This window comes from Xenopus tropicalis, chromosome 1 (genome assembly GCF_000004195.4).
Source record: "Xenopus tropicalis strain Nigerian chromosome 1, UCB_Xtro_10.0, whole genome shotgun sequence".
NCBI classification, from domain to species: domain Eukaryota; kingdom Metazoa; phylum Chordata; class Amphibia; order Anura; family Pipidae; genus Xenopus; species Xenopus tropicalis.
This window is the reverse complement of record NC_030677.2, coordinates 11,903,722-11,922,979: the sequence shown is the minus strand read 5'-3', so window position 1 is coordinate 11,922,979 and position 19,258 is coordinate 11,903,722. Positions and strand designations below refer to the sequence as shown.

The 19,258-nt window shown below is 45.5% G+C and overlaps 1 protein-coding gene across 2 annotated transcripts in view; it reads right to left on the bottom strand.

The window, feature by feature from the left end:
* adra1d (adrenoceptor alpha 1D) overlaps positions 1-17,117 on the bottom strand; it is an 81,620-nt gene extending 64,503 nt beyond the window's left edge. The window contains exon 1 of one of the 2 annotated variants that reach the window (XR_004220910.1): positions 15,607-15,715. Coding sequence is in view for 1 of the 2 variants with exons in the window: in XM_002935485.5 (XP_002935531.2) it covers positions 15,730-16,672 (943 nt within the window). In the remaining variant the exon portion in view is untranslated. The other variant, XM_002935485.5, reaches the window with a different exon arrangement.
* Positions 17,118-19,258: the final 2,141 nt, after the last annotated feature.

Below are 19,258 nucleotides of genomic sequence, written 5' to 3'. Positions count from 1 at the left end.
GTGCTTCTGGCAGGGATCTTTGGACACGCCCACCCTTCATTCAAAACCCAGCCAGGGACCTGAGAGGATCTTGTGAAAAATGATTGACATTTGTGGAAATGACTTAAGTCTCAATTTTAAAAAAACTATAAAGCCACATAAATCTACGTTTTAATAATCTCCCCCCCTCCCCAAAGTGCTGTTTTTTGTTTTACTTTGTGGTCACTGATTCCGCCGGTTTGTGCCAATTGTGCCATTTCTCCCTGCCGGCCGCGGCCAAGCTTAGGTGTAAGGAGGCCAATTGGCCCACTATCTTCCGACTAAGGGATTTTTCACTAAAAGAGTTGTTTTTCTGTGAGCTGCTAATTATTTATGTGCCATTTTATCTTTATTATATCAGAAACTCCTGTTACATGAAGGGGCAGAACATGCCAAAGAATGAAAATAAACAGCGGGATTTAAACAAACAGCTCAGACGCCGGTAGCCGGGCGGTTACGTGCGCGGTTTCTATAGAGGATAAAATGACACGTTGGAACATATAAATACTACAAATTGGGTACAGATGGCATTCACTGTTTTTGGTGATTATTTACTAATTGCCGGTAGCAGAGGTCTCACTCATTTAACCCTTGTGGTGATGAATGACGGGCACGATGAGTGATAAAACAAACACAACCAGGAAACATAAGGGATCATTTATAACATGGATGGTAACGTGCCCAAACAGGGGCAATTTAATCCCTGCCCCCTGCCTTCTGCTCTCTTTGAACCCGGTGAACACAGCGTTGTCTGTATTCAGCAGCAATGTATTCATGAGGGGTGGGAGAGGCACATAGGCCCCCCAACCAGTCCCTACCCATCCCCTAATGGGGACAGCATTTATATGAGCAAATTAGGGAGCAGAGACAGACTCACAGCGGGACCCTGTGCCATAGGGCGGGTAGTGCCTGTGCCAGTATTGCTGGGCTATGCTCTTACACTTCTACATGGGGCCACAGCAAATGACCCCAATAGTGCACAATGCTTGGCCGTCAGGTACTGGATAGCAGGCACTATAGAACCCACAATCTATTGCTCGCAAGCCGTAACCGGGGTTGCCAGATACAACAACGACATCTCTATGAGCTGCAGGGCATCCTTGCTAAAAGCTAAAAATCTCAAACACCACTGATTAAAAATCTATTACATTACCTTTAGTTATAGAACTACACAGAATAAACTTCAGCCACACTTTACTGCTGCGCTGCAAGTTGGAGTGATATCCCCCCCCCACTCACCCCCAGCAGCCGATCAGCAGAAGTATTGTATTTGATACGGAGCAAACAAACACTGCTGATAAAAAATCTCTTATACTTTATTCAGATTTCTTTAAAATCATGGTGTGCACTTCCAGGCAAAAAAGACCACACGCCTGACGCGTTTCGTGGTATCCCACCACTTTCTCAAAAGCTGTATGGTACAGATTTCAAAAGGTGTCTTTTTATTCACACCCATCACTCCTCCCCCATTCTTGTTAACCCATTATAGCATGTAACATATAGCAAACCAGATACAAGGACAAAATACAGTTTTATCATTGCACAATAACATAAAAACATAAAAACATAAAAAGGGGGATACCATCCAATTCATATCGATCATTTCTATCAGCCCCGGTATATAGTAATTTGTGGAGGGTAGTAATAAGACACTTTTTTTAATAGAAACAAGTTAATTCCCATTCTCTATTCTCTATTCTATTCTATTCTCTATTCTATTTGAATGTAAAGCCGATCAGCAGAACAATGGGAAGGGAGCAGGATAGCAGCTCCCAGTAGGTATCAGAATAGCATTCAATAGTAAGAAATCCAAGTCCGGCTTGGGACTCCTCCAGTTACATGGGAGTAGGAGAAACAATAGGTTAGCTGAAAGCAGTTCTAATGTGTAGCGCTGGCTGAAAGCTCAGACTCAGGCACACTTTACTGCTGCGCTGCAAGTTGGAGTGATATCCCCCCCCTCCCCCCCAGCAGCCGATCAGCAGAACAATGGGAAGGGAGCAGGATAGCAGCTCCCAGTAGGTATCAGAATAGCATTCAATAGTAAGAAATCCAAGTCCGGCTTGGGACTCCTCCAGTTACATGGGAGTAGGAGAAACAATAGGTTAGCTGAAAGCAGTTCTAATGTGTAGCGCTGGCTGAAAGCTCAGACTCAGGCACACTTTACTGCTGCGCTGCAAGTTGGAGTGATATCCCCCCCCCCCCTCACCCCCAGCAGCCGATCAGCAGAACAATGGGAAGGGAGCAAGATAGCAGCTCCCAGTAGGTATCAGAATAGCACTCAATAGTAAGAAATCCAAGTCCGACTTGGGACTCCTCCAGTTACATGGGAGTAGGAGAAACAATAGGTTAGCTGAAAGCAGTTCTAATGTGTAGCACCGGAAACTGACAAAACCCAGTGGATTTACTATGCTAATTACATTGCACTTAAAGATGTTTTTCTGGTGAGGCCTCAAACCAGCAGGTAATTACCCAGCTTGCCCTCCCAGAGATGTGGCTAGCCGCAGACTAGGAATGGCATACAGTACATATAGCATTTGCTTGGGGAATCTGGGGAGCACAATGGGAATGTAACAATTACTATTTTCCCAACTGGTTGCCCTTGTTTAATTAATTACACGTGTTGCCTTTTGCACGTGTGTGTGTGTAGCGGGGCTCTTTATTAATCTGCAATAAGCACCTCATCTCCCCCCCCAGTAGCAAAGCCGTCGGCCCCCGTCTACAGAAGTTTGTTTATGCACCAATCTGTCCCTGTGATTAATTGTATAATTACCCGTATTGCAGCAAGAGATAATGGCGCATATCAGCGTGGGTGTGTTCGTGGTATTGCTCAAGGCACTAAACGGTTTGTTTGTGACTAACGACACAATAAGTGGCATTATACTAAATAATGGGGCTTGGGATGTCTTGCCATGAAGTGGCTCCCCATTGTTAACTTAAAGATATTATTATTATTATTATGAGCCGGAAATGAGAGCTGTTGCCTCACACTAATGACTTTGGCTCAATAGCAGCATCTTACTAATCAACCCAGCGGGGGGTAAATAGGGGTGAGAGTAGGACAAGATGGTGCAGCAGTAGTGCTACCCAACCTGCAAACCTTTAGTGCTAAGACACACAGAGCTACTTAGTAGCAGCTACTTGTCACGGCTACTAAATGCCAGAAAATCCCCTGCCATAGACAATACTGAGAATTGCCTCTGCTAAACACACGTAGATACAATTATCAGTAAATGATTGTCTGTTTTAGTAGCCGTGACAAGTAGCTGCTACTAGTAGCTTTGTGTGTATTCACCCTTAGATGTTGTTTAGTACTACAAGTTGTCTCTTCTTTATCACTCTACTGTTTATTGCAATGCTTGACCCCCCCCCCCCATGTGGGTTGTATGTACAGTGTTCCATGTTCACAGTACAGGTATGGGAAACGTTATCTGGAAAGATGGTATTCAGAAAGCTCTGAATTATGGGAAGGCCATATCCAATAGACTCCATAATAATTAAATGATAAAACATTTTAACTTTTTCTCTGTTGTACTAAAACAGTACCTGTACTTGATCCCAACTAAGATATAATTACCCCTTATTGGGGCAGAACAGCCCTATTGGGTTTATTTAATGGTTAAATGATTCCCTTTTCTCTGTAATAATAAAACAGTACCTGTACTTGATCCCAACTAAGATATAATTACTCCTTATTGGGGCAGAACAGCCCTATTGGGTTTATTTAATGGTTAAATGATTCCCTTTTCTCTGTAATAATAAAACAGTACCTGTACTTGATCCCAACTAAGATATAATTACCCCTTATTGGGGCAGAACAGCCCTATTGGGTTTATTTAATGGTTAAATGATTCCCTTTTCTCTGTAATAATAAAACAGTACCTGTACTTGATCCCAACTAAGATATAATTACCCCTTATTGGGGCAGAACAGCCCTATTGGGTTTATTTAATGGTTAAATGATTCCCTTTTCTCTGTAATAATAAAACAGTACCTGTACTTGATCCCAACTAAGATATAATTACCCCTTATTGGGGCAGAACAGCCGTATTGGGGCAGCTTTTATAGGCAGGGACACTTGCCGGGGGGTCAGGGGAATAGAATAACCTACCTATAACAGAGAATGATGGTCGCCTTATGATACGGAGCTTATTGTACAGGTTCAATGTCAGAGAGAGCAGAGCAGTTGTAGATTTACTATAAACACTGAAATACCACCTTCTCTGGGACCTACTTACCTGGTGCTAAATACATTTCTAACACTGACCTGAGGTGTTTAAGGTGGAAACAAAACAATATTTTTGCAATAATATTCAATATTATGATGATTTCAAGGAACAATGGAAAAAAAGTGACACATGAACCTACAACAGCCCCAAGGATGTTCCCCCCCGCTCCCAATTCCTCTGATCCTCCTGCTGAACTCAGGGGGGGTTACTGGCCCCAATCATGTAATCTCAGATATAACTCTCAGATGATAGAGACTCCCTGACAAATTTAAGGTGGGCCATACACTATATGATCCACATCCACAACAAATGGACAAGCCAGGATGATCTGATCATTTGTGCCCTGGCCCAAGATGACCCATTGGTTGAGGACCACATCAACGCGTCAATGCCAGTTGACTCATAAGCTGCCAACTTGGGCTAAAGGGACCAAGTTTTATCATTCATTAGATGGCATGACATAATAAAAATATTTTCCTCATTGTATAATATATAGATATTACGTTCCCCTTGGAATTTCATGATATAGAACCTTTACATGGCCATAGAGCTCCTCAGTGGCTTCTGATATCCTTGTATTGTTCTCTGTGCCTTCACCATCCTCTTGAATATCTATCAACAAGACTATCTATCAACACATCCCTTATGTTCTGTTCTACAAGCACCGTGATGCAAATACTCTCTCTCTCTCTATATATATATGTCCCCCATATTATACATCATTTTGTCAGGTATTGTCATTAAGGCCACTAATAATCACTGCAATCCCAGGATGTTCCCACAAATCAATACTAATAGACCAGATCAAAACCACATCCATGTCAACAAGCTGGATGTATAAGCTTATTGGGACATGTAATAACGGGCCAAGTGCACTCCGGGTCTAGTAACCCCTAGCAACTAATCAGATGTTTGCTTTCAGGTGATCAGTAAGCGCTAACCTTGTTGTTAATGTTCAAAGGAGAGGTCAATAAGCTGCGGATAAAGCAATGGATACATCCAGGAGGAAAACTAGAGAAATATATCTTGGGAATATGATAACACAGAGTTTGTTTTTATCAATAATGAAATTTAGATTGTAAAACCTCCAGGGCATAGAGATAATTGCTAGGGCTAGATAGGAAACCATAGACTAAAGCTTGGTATGAGATGGACACCTCTTAGTAGAGAGGGAGGAAGGGCCAAGTGTAGTTTTCCATGTTCACAGTGGACTTCTGACCACTTCTGAACCCAGATAGGAAGTAAATAGGGTCAGCGCCTTGTATTCTACATCCTGTTATCAACTACTACTAGTAGTACAGACTCTGAGAATAGTAGTTCAGCTGAAGCTTTAAAGTATGAAGCTAAAAATGGGAGAGAAGAGCCAGTGTCCCAGGAGCAGAAGAATCAAGGGGAGTGGAGCTGAGGAGATATAGAAGATGGTGGGTGGAATCTTCCATTTCACCAAAGAGTTGAAGAAGAACGTAAGGAGGAACGGAAGAATGGAGGAACGTAAGGAGACATTTCTGTTTCTGTGACAGCAGTAAGGGTCACTTTGTAAGGTTCCATTTTATTGGCCGCCGTATCCTGAGTATTGGTTGGTTTTTATCTCTTACTAACGTAGAGAACTGATTTGCCCATGCAAATAAGAGTACCTAGACCTAGAGAATTTACCCCCGTCTGCAATAAAAGGCAGGAGCAGTAACCCCGTAGAAGCCAATAAGATGTTTGCTTTTAAACAGGTGACCAGTAAATGCTACAAGCTGATTGGTTGCTATGGGTTACTGCTCCTGGGCAAACTTAGTGTCACTATTACATATCCCCAATAGACTACTGAAGGCCAAGAGGGGTACTTCTGACCTCAGTAGGCTGCACGTAAGATGCCCAACGGCCCTCATACCTCATACTGGCCAATTAGGTTGTAACCAATGCACAAAGTAATATTATCTCATGTGTACTTGCACCTAGGCAATGGCATTCTTACTAAGAGCTTACGGCACTGCCAGGGAACGTCATTAAATCTCCAGCCCAAACGAAACTCATAGGGGATCATGTTACAGGATTGGCCGGCCTTCAATCCCTGTAGTTTGCTGTCATGGCAATTTAGCAATCTGATTGGCCGTTAGAGAAATAAGCCTTCAACCCTTTCTAATCTGGAATGTGGCTGCCAAAGTGCGGAGAAAATAGAGAATGATCCTCTATATAATGATTGTTAACAACAACATATGTATGTGTGTGTGTGTGTACAGTAACCAGAAAGAGGATAATGTACCCCCTACTGTAAATGATAAGGATATTAGCAGTCACTGAGGGGTTCTGTGCCCATATAAAGGCACAAGGCTGCAGGCTGAGTTATACAGGGAACTCTGAGTATCACTCATGTATTATAAGGGATACTGTACCCCCTACTGTAAATGATAAGGATATTAGCAGTCACTGAGGGGTTCTGTGCCCATATAAAGGCACAAGGCTGCAGGCTGAGTTATACAGGGAACTCTGAGTATCACTCATGTATTATAAGGGATAATGTACCCCCTACTGTAAATGATAAGGATATTAGCAGTCACTGAGGGGTTCTGTGCCCATATAAAGGCACAAGGCTGCAGGCTGAGTTATACAGGGAACTCTGAGTATCACTCATGTATTATAAGGGATAATGTACCCCCTACTGTAAATGATAAGGATATTAGCAGTCACTGAGGGGTTCTTTGCCCATATAAAAGCACAAGGCTGCAGACTGAGTTATACAGGGAACTCTGAGTATCACTCATGTATTATAAGGGATAATGTACCCCCTACTGTAAATGATAAGGATATTAGCAGTCACTGAGGGGTTCTGTGCCCCCCATATAAAGGCACAAGGCTGCAGGCTGAGTTATACAGGGAACTCTGAGTATCACTTATATATTATAAGGGATAATGTACCCCCTACTGTAAATGATAAGGATATTAGCAGTCACTGAGGGGTTCTGTGCCCATATAAAGGCACAAGGCTGCAGGCTGAGTTATACAGGGAACTCTGAGTATCACTTATATATTATAAGGGATAATGTACCCCCTACTGTAAATGATAAGGATATTAGCAGTCACTGAGGGGTTCTGTGCCCATATAAAGGCACAAGGCTGCAGGCTGAGTTATACAGGGAACTCTGAGTATCACTCATGTATTATAAGGGATAATGTACCCCCTACTGTAAATGATAAGGATATTAGCAGTCACTGAGGGGTTCTGTGCCCATATAAAGGCACAAGGCTGCAGGCTGAGTTATACAGGGAACTCTGAGTATCACTCATGTATTATAAGGGATAATGTACCCCCTACTGTAAATGATAAGGATATTAGCAGTCACTGAGGGGTTCTGTGCCCATATAAAGGCACAAGGCTGCAGGCTGAGTTATACAGGGAACTCTGAGTATCACTCATGTATTATAAGGGATAATGTACCCCCTACTGTAAATGATAAGGATATTAGCAGTCACTGAGGGGTTCTGTGCCCATATAAAGGCACAAGGCTGCAGGCTGAGTTATACAGGGAACTCTGAGTATCACTCATGTATTATAAGGGATAATGTACCCCCTACTGTAAATGATAAGGATATTAGCAGTCACTGAGGGGTTCTGTGCCCCCCATATAAAGGCACAAGGCTGCAGGCTGAGTTATACAGGGAACTCTGAGTATCACTTATATATTATAAGGGATAATGTACCCCCTACTGTAAATGATAAGGATATTAGCAGTCACTGAGGGGTTCTGTGCCCATATAAAGGCACAAGGCTGCAGGCTGAGTTATACAGGGAACTCTGAGTATCACTTATATATTATAAGGGATAATGTACCCCCTACTGTAAATGATAAGGATATTAGCAGTCACTGAGGGGTTCTGTGCCCATATAAAGGCACAAGGCTGCAGGCTGAGTTATACAGGGAACTCTGAGTATCACTCATGTATTATAAGGGATAATGTACCCCCTACTGTAAATGATAAGGATATTAGCAGTCACTGAGGGGTTCTGTGCCCATATAAAGGCACAAGGCTGCAGGCTGAGTTATACAGGGAACTCTGAGTATCACTCATGTATTATAAGGGATAATGTACCCCCTACTGTAAATTATAAGGATATTGAGAAGATTTGTGACCAATACACATACATACATAGCCACATAATACAATTTGTTTTGCTAAATCCCTTGGTTGCTGGTCTTTATATTATATACATATATATATATACCCCAGCAGTCTATTTCCATTACATTTGCTGCACTGCTGCCTGGGGATCTAGTTTAGTTAGGAGATAATCACTGGGGCTGCCGCACAGTATACAAAATACATGAATGTTTAAACTGCAGGAATAAGTATTACAGGCTGTGACATATAAATGGGATGAGGCAATGACGCCATGACAGTGCCCCCCCTCAGCCCAATCAGATGATATATCAGCCATTACAGGATTATTAATGAGTTATTGTGTGAGTGCCGGGGGGGCTGCCAGCTTGGCACGGAGTTACAGAACCCACAAATCATCCCCAGTCTGTTTCCCCGGAGCCTCGAGTTATTGGGGAGACAAACAGGAATTTCAAAGCAAAAGCGGAATCTTCTGAAACCTCTTTAATTACAACAAGACTTTGTCAGTAACAGAGACACCGTGCTACTCACATACACTGTCTATTAGACTCACTGTCTGTCTCACCGCACTCTGTACTGACTGACACAGGCTGTCTCTGCTTCACATGTACAGAGCCAGCTAGTAATTATTACATGTGCTTAACGGGTCGATAAACTTTAATTGGCTCCAGTTTAATTATTTAAAACACGAGATTACATATACGAAACATGGGTATCTGCTCTGAAGTGAAGCAAACTTAGGGGGCTGTTCCTGCTGAATTGTGCTTAGTACAGAGGAATCCCTATGTGCCATAGTTTTATGGTATCTCTCTGTACAGGCTATGAGCAAACTTAGGGGGCTGTTCCTGCTGAATTGTGCTTAGTACAGGGGAATCCCTATGTGCCATAGTTTTATGGTATCTCTCTGTACAGGCTATGGGCAAACTTAGGGGGCTGTTCCTGCTGAATTGTGCTTAGTACAGGGTAATCCCTATGTGCCATAGTTTTATGGTATCTCTCTGTACAGGCTATGAGCAAACTTAGGGGGCTGTTCCTGCTGAATTGTGCTTAGTACAGGGGAATCCCTATGTGCCATAGTTTTATGGTATCTCTCTGTACAGGCTATGAGCAAACTTAGGGGGCTGTTCCTGCTGAATTGTGCTTAGTAAAAGTACTAATGTAAACTTAATTAGTTCTCCTTTAAACATTCTCTGAAGCTCTGTAGGGTACGTTCCAGGCCAGACTGGTTGGGAATGCTGGGAGATAATGGGATGCGCTCACCATATGTCTTCCCTCTAATGTCACATTCCTTCCCACAGTGGGGTGGGGGTATGGATCTGTATTCTCTCCCTGGGCTAAAGGTACTGGGGCATTTCAAGCAGAAAAAATTGAAAACAAACTTTATTTAGCAGTAATTTATACTCCCTACTTACTCCTCATTGGCTCGGCAGGCTAATAGCAGCAACTGCCAGATTTGTACTTTAGTGTCAGTTCAGATCAATGGGATTCACACGTAAGATTCACCTTCCCTCCCTGCAAATCAATTAATGTTAATTAATACAAGGAATTCTGGGAACTAATCCCAAAGAGCTCAGAGAAAATCCCATTTACCCTATAGGGTAAAGCTCCCCCACTGGGTATCTGGGGGCAGCACTGTAGCTCCGCCCCTGCTCTGCACCTTTAAGACTAATACGGTTAATGGTATATTTCATGTACATTCCAAATAAAATATACCTGTTCCTGTACGGAGATTAAAGTGTAAAGGAACATTCCGGAAACCCATAAAGCAACATGAGTTTAGTGCCAGGGAAAACTAAGAAGCAGCCTGGAGACAGGGGACGTTGCTAGGGCCACAGAGCCAGGGTTACGCTGTTTAACTTGTATTTAGAACACCGAATTTTACAGTGAATTCCCTTAGCAACAGGGGCGGGATTGGGGTTAGGCAGCAGCCTGGGGGGCAATTTAGGGGGAAATATATACAGGAATCACGGGGAAGTGGGGCCCAGGCTGAATGGAGACTCACTGGCTGGGGGGGCTTTATGTTTGGTGGCCCAGTTGGCTTTAGAGGCACGTGTTTACTCCCATCATGCAACAAAAAGAACATGGGGGGTCAGGGGCAGAGGGGGCTGTTTATGGTTCCACTGCCCACTGCCCCTTGCTGTCCAGTGCAAGCAAGCATTCCGGGGGTGGGGCGGGGGGGGCGCAAATTAGTGTTTCCTTATGAGCTGTGACCCTTATTATAAGGATAAATACCCCGTGAATTCCCCCCCCCCCCCCCCCACCTTAATGTGCTTGAGAAAAGCATGGAGTCAGCATGGCTGTATAATAATCTGTAGGCCTGCGGCGTGACTGCAGGGAGTTGCGGGGAGGGTCCCACTACATTAGCCAATGATACGCAAGCTCTGTGGGTTGGGTCCCACTACATTAGCCAATGATACGCAAGCTCTGCAGGGAGGGGCCGCGACTCTCTCTTTGTTCTCTTCTACAGGATGTTCTGGTACCTAATGTCCTGCTAAGGGCAGTTCTTTTATTGTATAATATTCCCTTTGGGGCAGGCTTGGCTACACACAGCTCCCAGCTACAGAGAGATACCATTATACTATGGCACATAGGGATTCCCCTGTACTAAGCACAATTCAGCAGGAACAGCCCCCTAAGTTTGCTCATAGCCTGTACAGAGAGATACCATAAAACTATGGCACATAGGGATTCCCCTGTACTAAGCACAATTCAGCAGGAACAGCCCCCTAAGTTTGCTCATAGCCTGTACAGAGATACCATAAAACTATGGCAGCATAGGGATTCCCCTGTACTAAGCACAATTCAGCAGGAACAGCCCCCTAAGTTTGCTCATAGCCTGTACAGAGAGATACCATAAAACTATGGCACATAGGGATTCCCCTGTACTAAGCACAATTCAGCAGGAACAGCCCCCTAAGTTTGCTCATAGCCTGTACAGAGAGATACCATAAAACTATGGCACATAGGGATTCCCCTGTACTAAGCACAATTCAGCAGGAACAGCCCCCTAAGTTTGCTCATAGCCTGTACAGAGATACCATAAAACTATGGCAGCATAGGGATTCCCCTGTACTAAGCACAATTCAGCAGGAACAGCCCCCTAAGTTTGCTCATAGCCTGTACAGAGAGATACCATAAAACGATGGCACATAGGGATTCCCCTGTACTAAGCACAATTCAGCAGGAACAGCCCCCTAAGTTTGCTCATAGCCTGTACAGAGATACCATAAAACTATGGCAGCATAGGGATTCCCCTGTACTAAGCACAATTCAGCAGGAACAGCCCCCTAAGTTTGCTCATAGCCTGTACAGAGAGATACCATAAAACGATGGCACATAGGGATTCCCCTGTACTAAGCACAATTCAGCAGGAACAGCCCCCTAAGTTTGCTCATAGCCTGTACAGAGAGATACCATAAAACTATGGCACATAGGGATTCCCCTGTACTAAGCACAATTCAGCAGGAACAGCCCCCTAAGTTTGCTCATAGCCTGTACAGAGATACCATAAAACTATGGCACATAGGGATTCCCCTGTACTAAGCACAATTCAGCAGGAACAGCCCCCTAAGTTTGCTCATAGCCTGTACAGAGAGATACCATAAAACGATGGCACATAGGGATTCCCCTGTACTACTCTGGATTCTTACATTTGCTATAAATAAAAGCATTTTTGTACAACTACTGAACTGTAACAATGAACTGCTCCCCACTGAGTATTTCTATTACACACTCAGGAGTTGCAAGGCATCAGGAGGTTCTGTAATGGCTGCGGGGCAACTCCTCATCTTCTCTCTGTTCTACACTAGCAACGTGGCCCTGTGGTGTTTAGCTGCTCAGCTGCCCTTAGGGATTGTGGGGTCTATGGCAAAGTACTGTGTGTGGCCCCCCATTACTGATTACCTGCAGCACTTCTGGCCCAGCCTATAGGCCAGTTAGGGGGGGATTTGGGGTGAGGGCTTATTTGTGCCCTGGGTACCCCTGGAACTATAGCGGGGTGACTGTTACCCCAATGTTTCTATATATCTGTAACCTTGTTATGGGCTAAGGGGGCCCAGCCTGAAGGCCAGTTAGGGGGGGATTTGGGGTGAGTGCTTATTTGTGCCCTGGGTACCCCTGGAACTATAGCAGGGTGACTGTTACCCCAATGTTTCTATATATCTGTAACCTTGTTATGGGCTAAGGGGGCCCAGCCTGAAGGCCAGTTAGGGGGGGATTTGGGGTGAGTGCTTATTTGTGCCCTGGGTACCCCTGGAACTATAGCAGGGTGACTGTTACCCCAATGTTTCTATATATCTGTAACCTTGTTATGGGCTAAGGGGGCCCAGCCTGAAGGCCAGTTAGGGGGGGATTTGGGGTGAGTGCTTATTTGTGCCCTGGGTACCCCTGGAACTATAGCGGGGTGACTGTTACCCCAATGTTTCTATATATCTGTAACCTTGTTATGGGCTAAGGGGGCCCAGCCTGAAGGCCAGTTAGGGGGGGATTTGGGGTGAGTGCTTATTTGTGCCCTGGGTACCCCTGGAACTATAGCAGGGTGACTGTTACCCCAATGTTTCTATATATCTGTAACCTTGTTATGGGCTAAGGGGGCCCAGCCTGAAGGCCAGTTAGGGGGGGATTTGGGGTGAGTGCTTATTTGTGCCCTGGGTACCCCTGGAACTATAGCAGGGTGACTGTTACCCCAATGTTTCTATATATCTGTAACCTTGTTATGGGCTAAGGGGGCCCAGCCTGAAGGCCAGTTAGGGGGGGATTTGGGGTGAGTGCTTATTTGTGCCCTGGGTACCCCTGGAACTATAGCAGGGTGACTGTTACCCCAATGTTTCTATATACATAGTGCTGGGTGTAGTTCTGCAAGAGCCTCAGTAACAGAGCTTATCACTGGCAGTAAGATGATTAAATGATCTTTCCCTTCCCTCTAAACAGGGGTGAAGCAAGTAGCTTTAAAGCTGATAATGTGCCCTGTGTTACGGGGAGGCAGAGACAATAAAGCCCCGGGCGGAGGTGCCACAGAATAGGAAATTACAGGACAGACTGAGTGAGCGGCACTAATAAGTGTAAAACACGGGGCCTGAGGGATCACGTTACCGGCCGGGCTGTGGCCACAATCCAATCAACACTTGCCTCCCATATAATCCAGGCACACAGTCCATCCTGAGGTTGCTAGGGGCTCCCTTCTATAGATCCGCCCTGGAACTTACCCAGTCTTGTCTATCTATCTATCTATCTATCTATCTATCTATCTATCTATCTATGTATCTATCTATCTATCTATCTGTCTGTCTGTCTGTCTGTCTGTCTATTATCTATCTATCTATCTATCTATCTATCTATGTATCTATCTATCTATCTATCTATCTATCTATCTGTCTGTCTGTCTATTATCTATGTATCTATCTATCTATCTGTCTGTCTGTCTGTCTATTATCTATCTATCTATCTATTATCTGTCTGTCTGTCTATCTATCTATCTATCTATCTATCTATCTATCTATCTATCTATCTGTCTGTCTATCTGTCTGTCTATCTATTATCTATCTATCTATCTATTATCTGTCTGTCTATCTATTATCTATCTATTTATTATCTATCTATCATCTATCCATCTATATGTCTGTCTATCTATTATCTATCTATCTATCTATCTATCTATCTATCTATCTATCTGTCTGTCTAACTATCGATCGGTCTGTCTGTCTATCTATCTATTATCAAACTGTATGGGATCCAGTTCTGGATTGTATGGGATCCAGTTCTGGATTGTATGGGATCCATACTGTATGAATACTGGGGACAGGCCGGGCTAGCTCCAAGCCTGTTTAACCCCATGTTACAGTGTGAGTATCTGGTTTGTACACGGCTGATGCCCCATGAACACTGTACCTGACATGTCTAGATCAGAGCAATCGTACATAATATAATGTGCCGGCAATTGTCTGGGAGTAGGATCAGTGTATCCACTACTCTTTCATTCACTTACAATATAGACTTATATTATTATTATTACAATTATGTAGTCTGGCCATCCTCACTTTGCTGCCTGGTTGTGCCTAGTAACCCCCCCCCCCCCCCCATAATCCCCCCTGTACCCCCCTGTAGGGCCCTGCCAAGTACAGTGTAATTAAGCCAATCTCTCCCTGAGTGTAATGGGAATTCTAACGGCCGCTCTGCACTTCGTCAGCTGATCCCGAGCATCTCTGCTGTTTACACAAGGAAAGGGCAGTGTTAGTGTTTGGGTCAGTTGACCTTTATTTTGAATAAACAAGACAAGCAGCGTCCTGCCCTCTCTGCAATTCTGCCCCCAGTCAGGCTTGTTTGTGTTCCCTTCCACCCCTCCAACCCAAACAAATCAATTACCCCTACTAGGGACTCTCAGGCTTTGATAATTCTCCCAAGGGATGGGGCAGATCCAGCCCAGGAATTTACTGTGTATCTGCCACCCCCATGCCCCCGGCAACACCTTGGCAACAGCCCCGCTCTCCCCAGTCTGCCCCTATGGAATGGTGCTAAATATTTCCAGGGGCAGTAAACTGAACGATCAGGGAAATACCTGCCAGAAACATGAGCGGAGGTAGATCCTGATATAACTTGTAGACTTATTATTATTATTTATTTATAAAGCGCCAACATACCCCGCAGCGCTGTACAATAAGTGGGTTCCATACATTGGGCATACAGAGTAACATATAAAGCAATCAATAACCGATACAGGAGGGGAAGAGAGCCCTGCCCAAAAGAGCTTACAATCTACAAGACTAATGTAGTTCAGCTATGAGAAACAGGTGTTTTTGGGGACCCCCAGTGCACCCCAGACATTCTCTTATTTGGGTGACCCCAAAATTGGTATTAAAGTAATTTGATCAACGTTTTAACTGATAGGGGGGGTTCCAACATGGAATTTGAAAATGATATCTTGTTGCTAAGGACACTTTGCCTAGTGACGCTGAAAATCTGCAATACTATTGACGTTCAAAGTGCTGCCATATACCTTTAAACCTGTAACCCCCTTGAGACGTTTTTTAGAATTCCAACAATGTAAGGGAGGGGGGTATTTACCCCTGAGCCCTTGGGTCGTCGTTTTCTGCCTGTCGTAACTCTGCTAAACGACCAGAAAAACCACATCGCGATCGCTAAAGGTGAGAACTTTCCCAACAGAAATCGCGCTGCATTAGGCTATCAGTGAGTCGGAATGGGTCGGGAAGGGTCGGAGGGGGAAGAGACAAAGTTAAACATTAAGTCGGCACTTGGGACTTACCCAGCGGTAGGATAAGGAAGAAGGGGAGCCAGCAGAGGATGAACACCAGTGAGTCGGAATGGGTCGGGAAGGGTCGGGGGGGAAGAGACAAAGTTTAACATGAAGGAGGCACTTGGGACTTACCCAGCGGTAGGATAAGGAAGAAGGGGAGCCAGCAGAGGATGAACACCCCAACCACGATGGCCAAGGTCTTGGCGGCCTTCTTCTCCCTGGAGAATTTGAGGAGTCTGACGGACAGGGAGCTCCTGAAGGTATGACCCTTGTGGTTCCTGGTACTGGAGCTGGACTCCTCTAGGACACTTCTACAGTGGATCCTGAGCACCACCTCCATGGACTTGTTCCTTTCCTTCTTCACCCCAGCCTCCAGGCTCTTGGTAGTCCTCCTGGCCACTATGTAGACTCTGAAGTACATGACAAGGATGACCAAGAGGGGCAGGTAGAAGGAGAAGAGGGAAGAGAAGAGAGCGTATCCCGGCTCCTCTGTGATGCTACACTTGCTGTCATCTGGAGGTGGAGGCTCCTTCCAGCCCAGGAGAGGTCCGATGGAGATGACCATAGAAGACAACCAGAGCAGGATGAGGATGACCACAGCTTTCTTCTCGGTCATGATGGTGGGGTACTTCAGCGAGTACTTCACCCCGACATACCTGTCTATAGAAATGACGCAGAGGCTCATGATGGACGCAGTGCAGCAGAGGACATCCACCGCTGCCCAAATGTCGCAGAAGACCCTTCCGAACGCCCAGAAGCCCAGCACCTCCAGGGTGGCGGAGAAAGGCAGCACCGTGGTGCTGAGCAGAAGGTCGGCGATGGCCAGGTTGACGATAAAGTAGTTGGTGACTGTCTGCAGCTGCCTGTTGCAAGCCACCGACAAGATGACCATGATGTTGCCCACTATGGCAAAGAGGATGAAGACAGCCAGGACGATCCCGACACTTAGAGCCGGCAGGTCCAAGGCCAGACTCAGGGAGGTCCCGTTGGCATGGTCCTCAGTGTCATTATCCCCTCTAATGTGGGGTTCCGTGTGGTTTCCCACACTGTCATTGGTCAGGTCTGTAAAAGTCATGTTAACTCTCCATGGAATGGGGCTCAGTAAGTCATTCTGGTAGGGTTCTCCTACACTCACCCCTTCTTATCTCCTTCTCCCCAGAGAGGCCATCAGCAAAGTCCCTGGGGCAGTCACCAACTCCCACTGGGTGGCACATTCTCCAGCCTGCAGGGAGTTGGGAGCCAAGGGTGGCCCAGAGAGGCTCATGGGAGCAATGACTACAGACTGAGTGTGGGGGCTACTTGTCTCCTTCAGCAACTGCAGTGGCAACTCCTCCCCAAGCGTCTTAGGTGGAGGGTAACCCCCCCTGCCTGCCCTGCTGCTCCTGGAGTTCAAGGTAAGGCTCAGGGCTACCTGCTGGGGCTGGGTGCCATATGGCAGCGCTTCCCATCACCGTCCGGCGCTGCATTTGCTTTGGGGAAACTCAGCATGAATGGGAGAGAGGAGCTTCCTCACTGTAATTCATTCACTTCAACGTCTCCTCCTCCTCCTCCTTTCTGTGCTGCTCCGATAAAAATAGCAGTTGCAATACCCCCGGCGGACGTTAGGGAGCAGCAGAGAGACACCTAGATTTCTTTCATTCTAAAAAGAGAATTTTTAGATGCAGGTTTGGCTGGTCGCTGATAACCTTTAGGGGGAGGGATGGAAGAACTGATCCATATTTAGCCTGCTGCCGGGGTGCCTTTGTTACTGCTGCTGCCACTGTTCCTTTAATGATGTCCTGCTGCTGCTGCTGCATATACTGATTTATTAGGGTTACTTACCCTTTACTTGCTTTATACTTCAGTCCTTCTTGTGGATAAGTCGTACGGCTTCTGCTCTCCTCATTCTGCAGGTTGTAAGTATGTATGTATGTATGTATATGTGCTACTTATGTACGCAGCGCTGTACAGTAGAATACATTAATACAAACAGGGGGTTATTAAGAAAATAATAGATAAATACACAGTATTACAATGAACATAAATAAATAAAAGATACAGTTGCGATAAGGGTCAAAGACACAAGAGGATGGAGGTCCCTGCCCCGTAGAGCTTACAATCTATATATATATGTACAGTATGTGTCCTTTCCTTGGGCTGTTTTCCTTCCTATAGGGCCACAGCTGTCCGCAGGGGCCACACTTGCTTAATATATGTCCCTTGTGGGGCCCCATAGAAAAGCAGAGGCAAAAGTAAAGAAACTTTATTGCACCCCCCCAAGCCTGCAACAGTACGTATGTATGTATATCTTTATTTATAAAGCGCTTTTTACAGGGTCGGACTGGGGGGTGAAGGGCCCACCAGTGCCCACGCCCATAGCCCGCCCATATGGCCCGTGCCCATAGCCTCCCCCCCGAGGGGCCCCCCTAACCCCCCTCGCAGGGCCCCAACCCGATGTCCTTCCCCGAGAGCGTTAATTTAACGCGTTGGGGCAGAAGCGGTCGGGCAGGGGGAGCACCGCAAGGGTCGGGTTCGACCCTGGCTACTTATGTACGCAGCGCTGTACAGTAGAATACATTAATACAAACAGGGGGCTATTAAGGTAATAATAGATAAATACAAAGTATAACAATAAATACAAATAAATACAGATAAATACAGTTGCAATAAGTTAAGGTACAAAGACACAAGAGGATGGAGATCCCTGCCCCGTAGAGCTTACAATCTATATATATAACTTACTAAAACTCTATATCAGGGCTTTCTGACCAACTTTAACTCCCAGAGTCCTTCATAGGGCAAAGGGTGCTGGGAGTTGGCTAGGATAATGGGGTTCCAACACTTTAATACTAAAATAGCTTGGGGGTGTTCATTAGACTTTATTGTTTATATTTATTTACTATTCAATACAGAATAGTAAAATAAAATTAATTCTATAGCGTAGGGCATACAGGGAATATAATTGTTGCTGGAAATCTGCCTGTTATGGAATGTGCCCAAAAACGAAAAAAATGTTCATTGGATGGTAACCGACCATTAATTTCTTAGCAACCATTGAATATACGTCAGTGCTTAATTACTGCTTAGTTTGTTGGAAACGTGGGGTCTATGGGCCCAGAGGGATTTAGTAGCTTTGATGCTGCAGAACCTCTTTGCTTTGCTTTCCCATCACTGCTATGGGGGGGGGGGGGGGGGCGGAGCTATTTATTTAAGGGGGCAGTAAATGTGTTTAATTAGTATTAGGCCAGGGGGCTGCTGTGCTTCATTTAATGACCAGCAGCCCTGAGTCTCTTCTGTTAATGCCCCCGTTCCACCAATCACTGGGGCCCCCACCGCAAGCCCCTCCCCCAGAAGCCCTGAGTCTCTTCTGTTAATGCCCCCGTTCCACCAATCACTGGGGCCCCCACCGCAAGCCCCTCCCCCAGCAGCCTTGAGTCTCTTCTGTTAATGCCCCCGTTCCACCAATCACTGGGGCCCCCACCGCAAGCCCCTCCCCCAGCAGCCCTGAGTCTCTTCTGTTAATGCCCCTGTTCCACCAATCACTTCTACCCCCGGGGTGCCAACACCCCTATCTGGGGCCCCACCACAAGCCCCTCCCCCAGCAGCCCTGAGTCTCTTCTGTTAATGCAACTGTTCCACCAATCACTGGGGCCCCCACCACAAGCCCCTCCCCCAGCAGCCC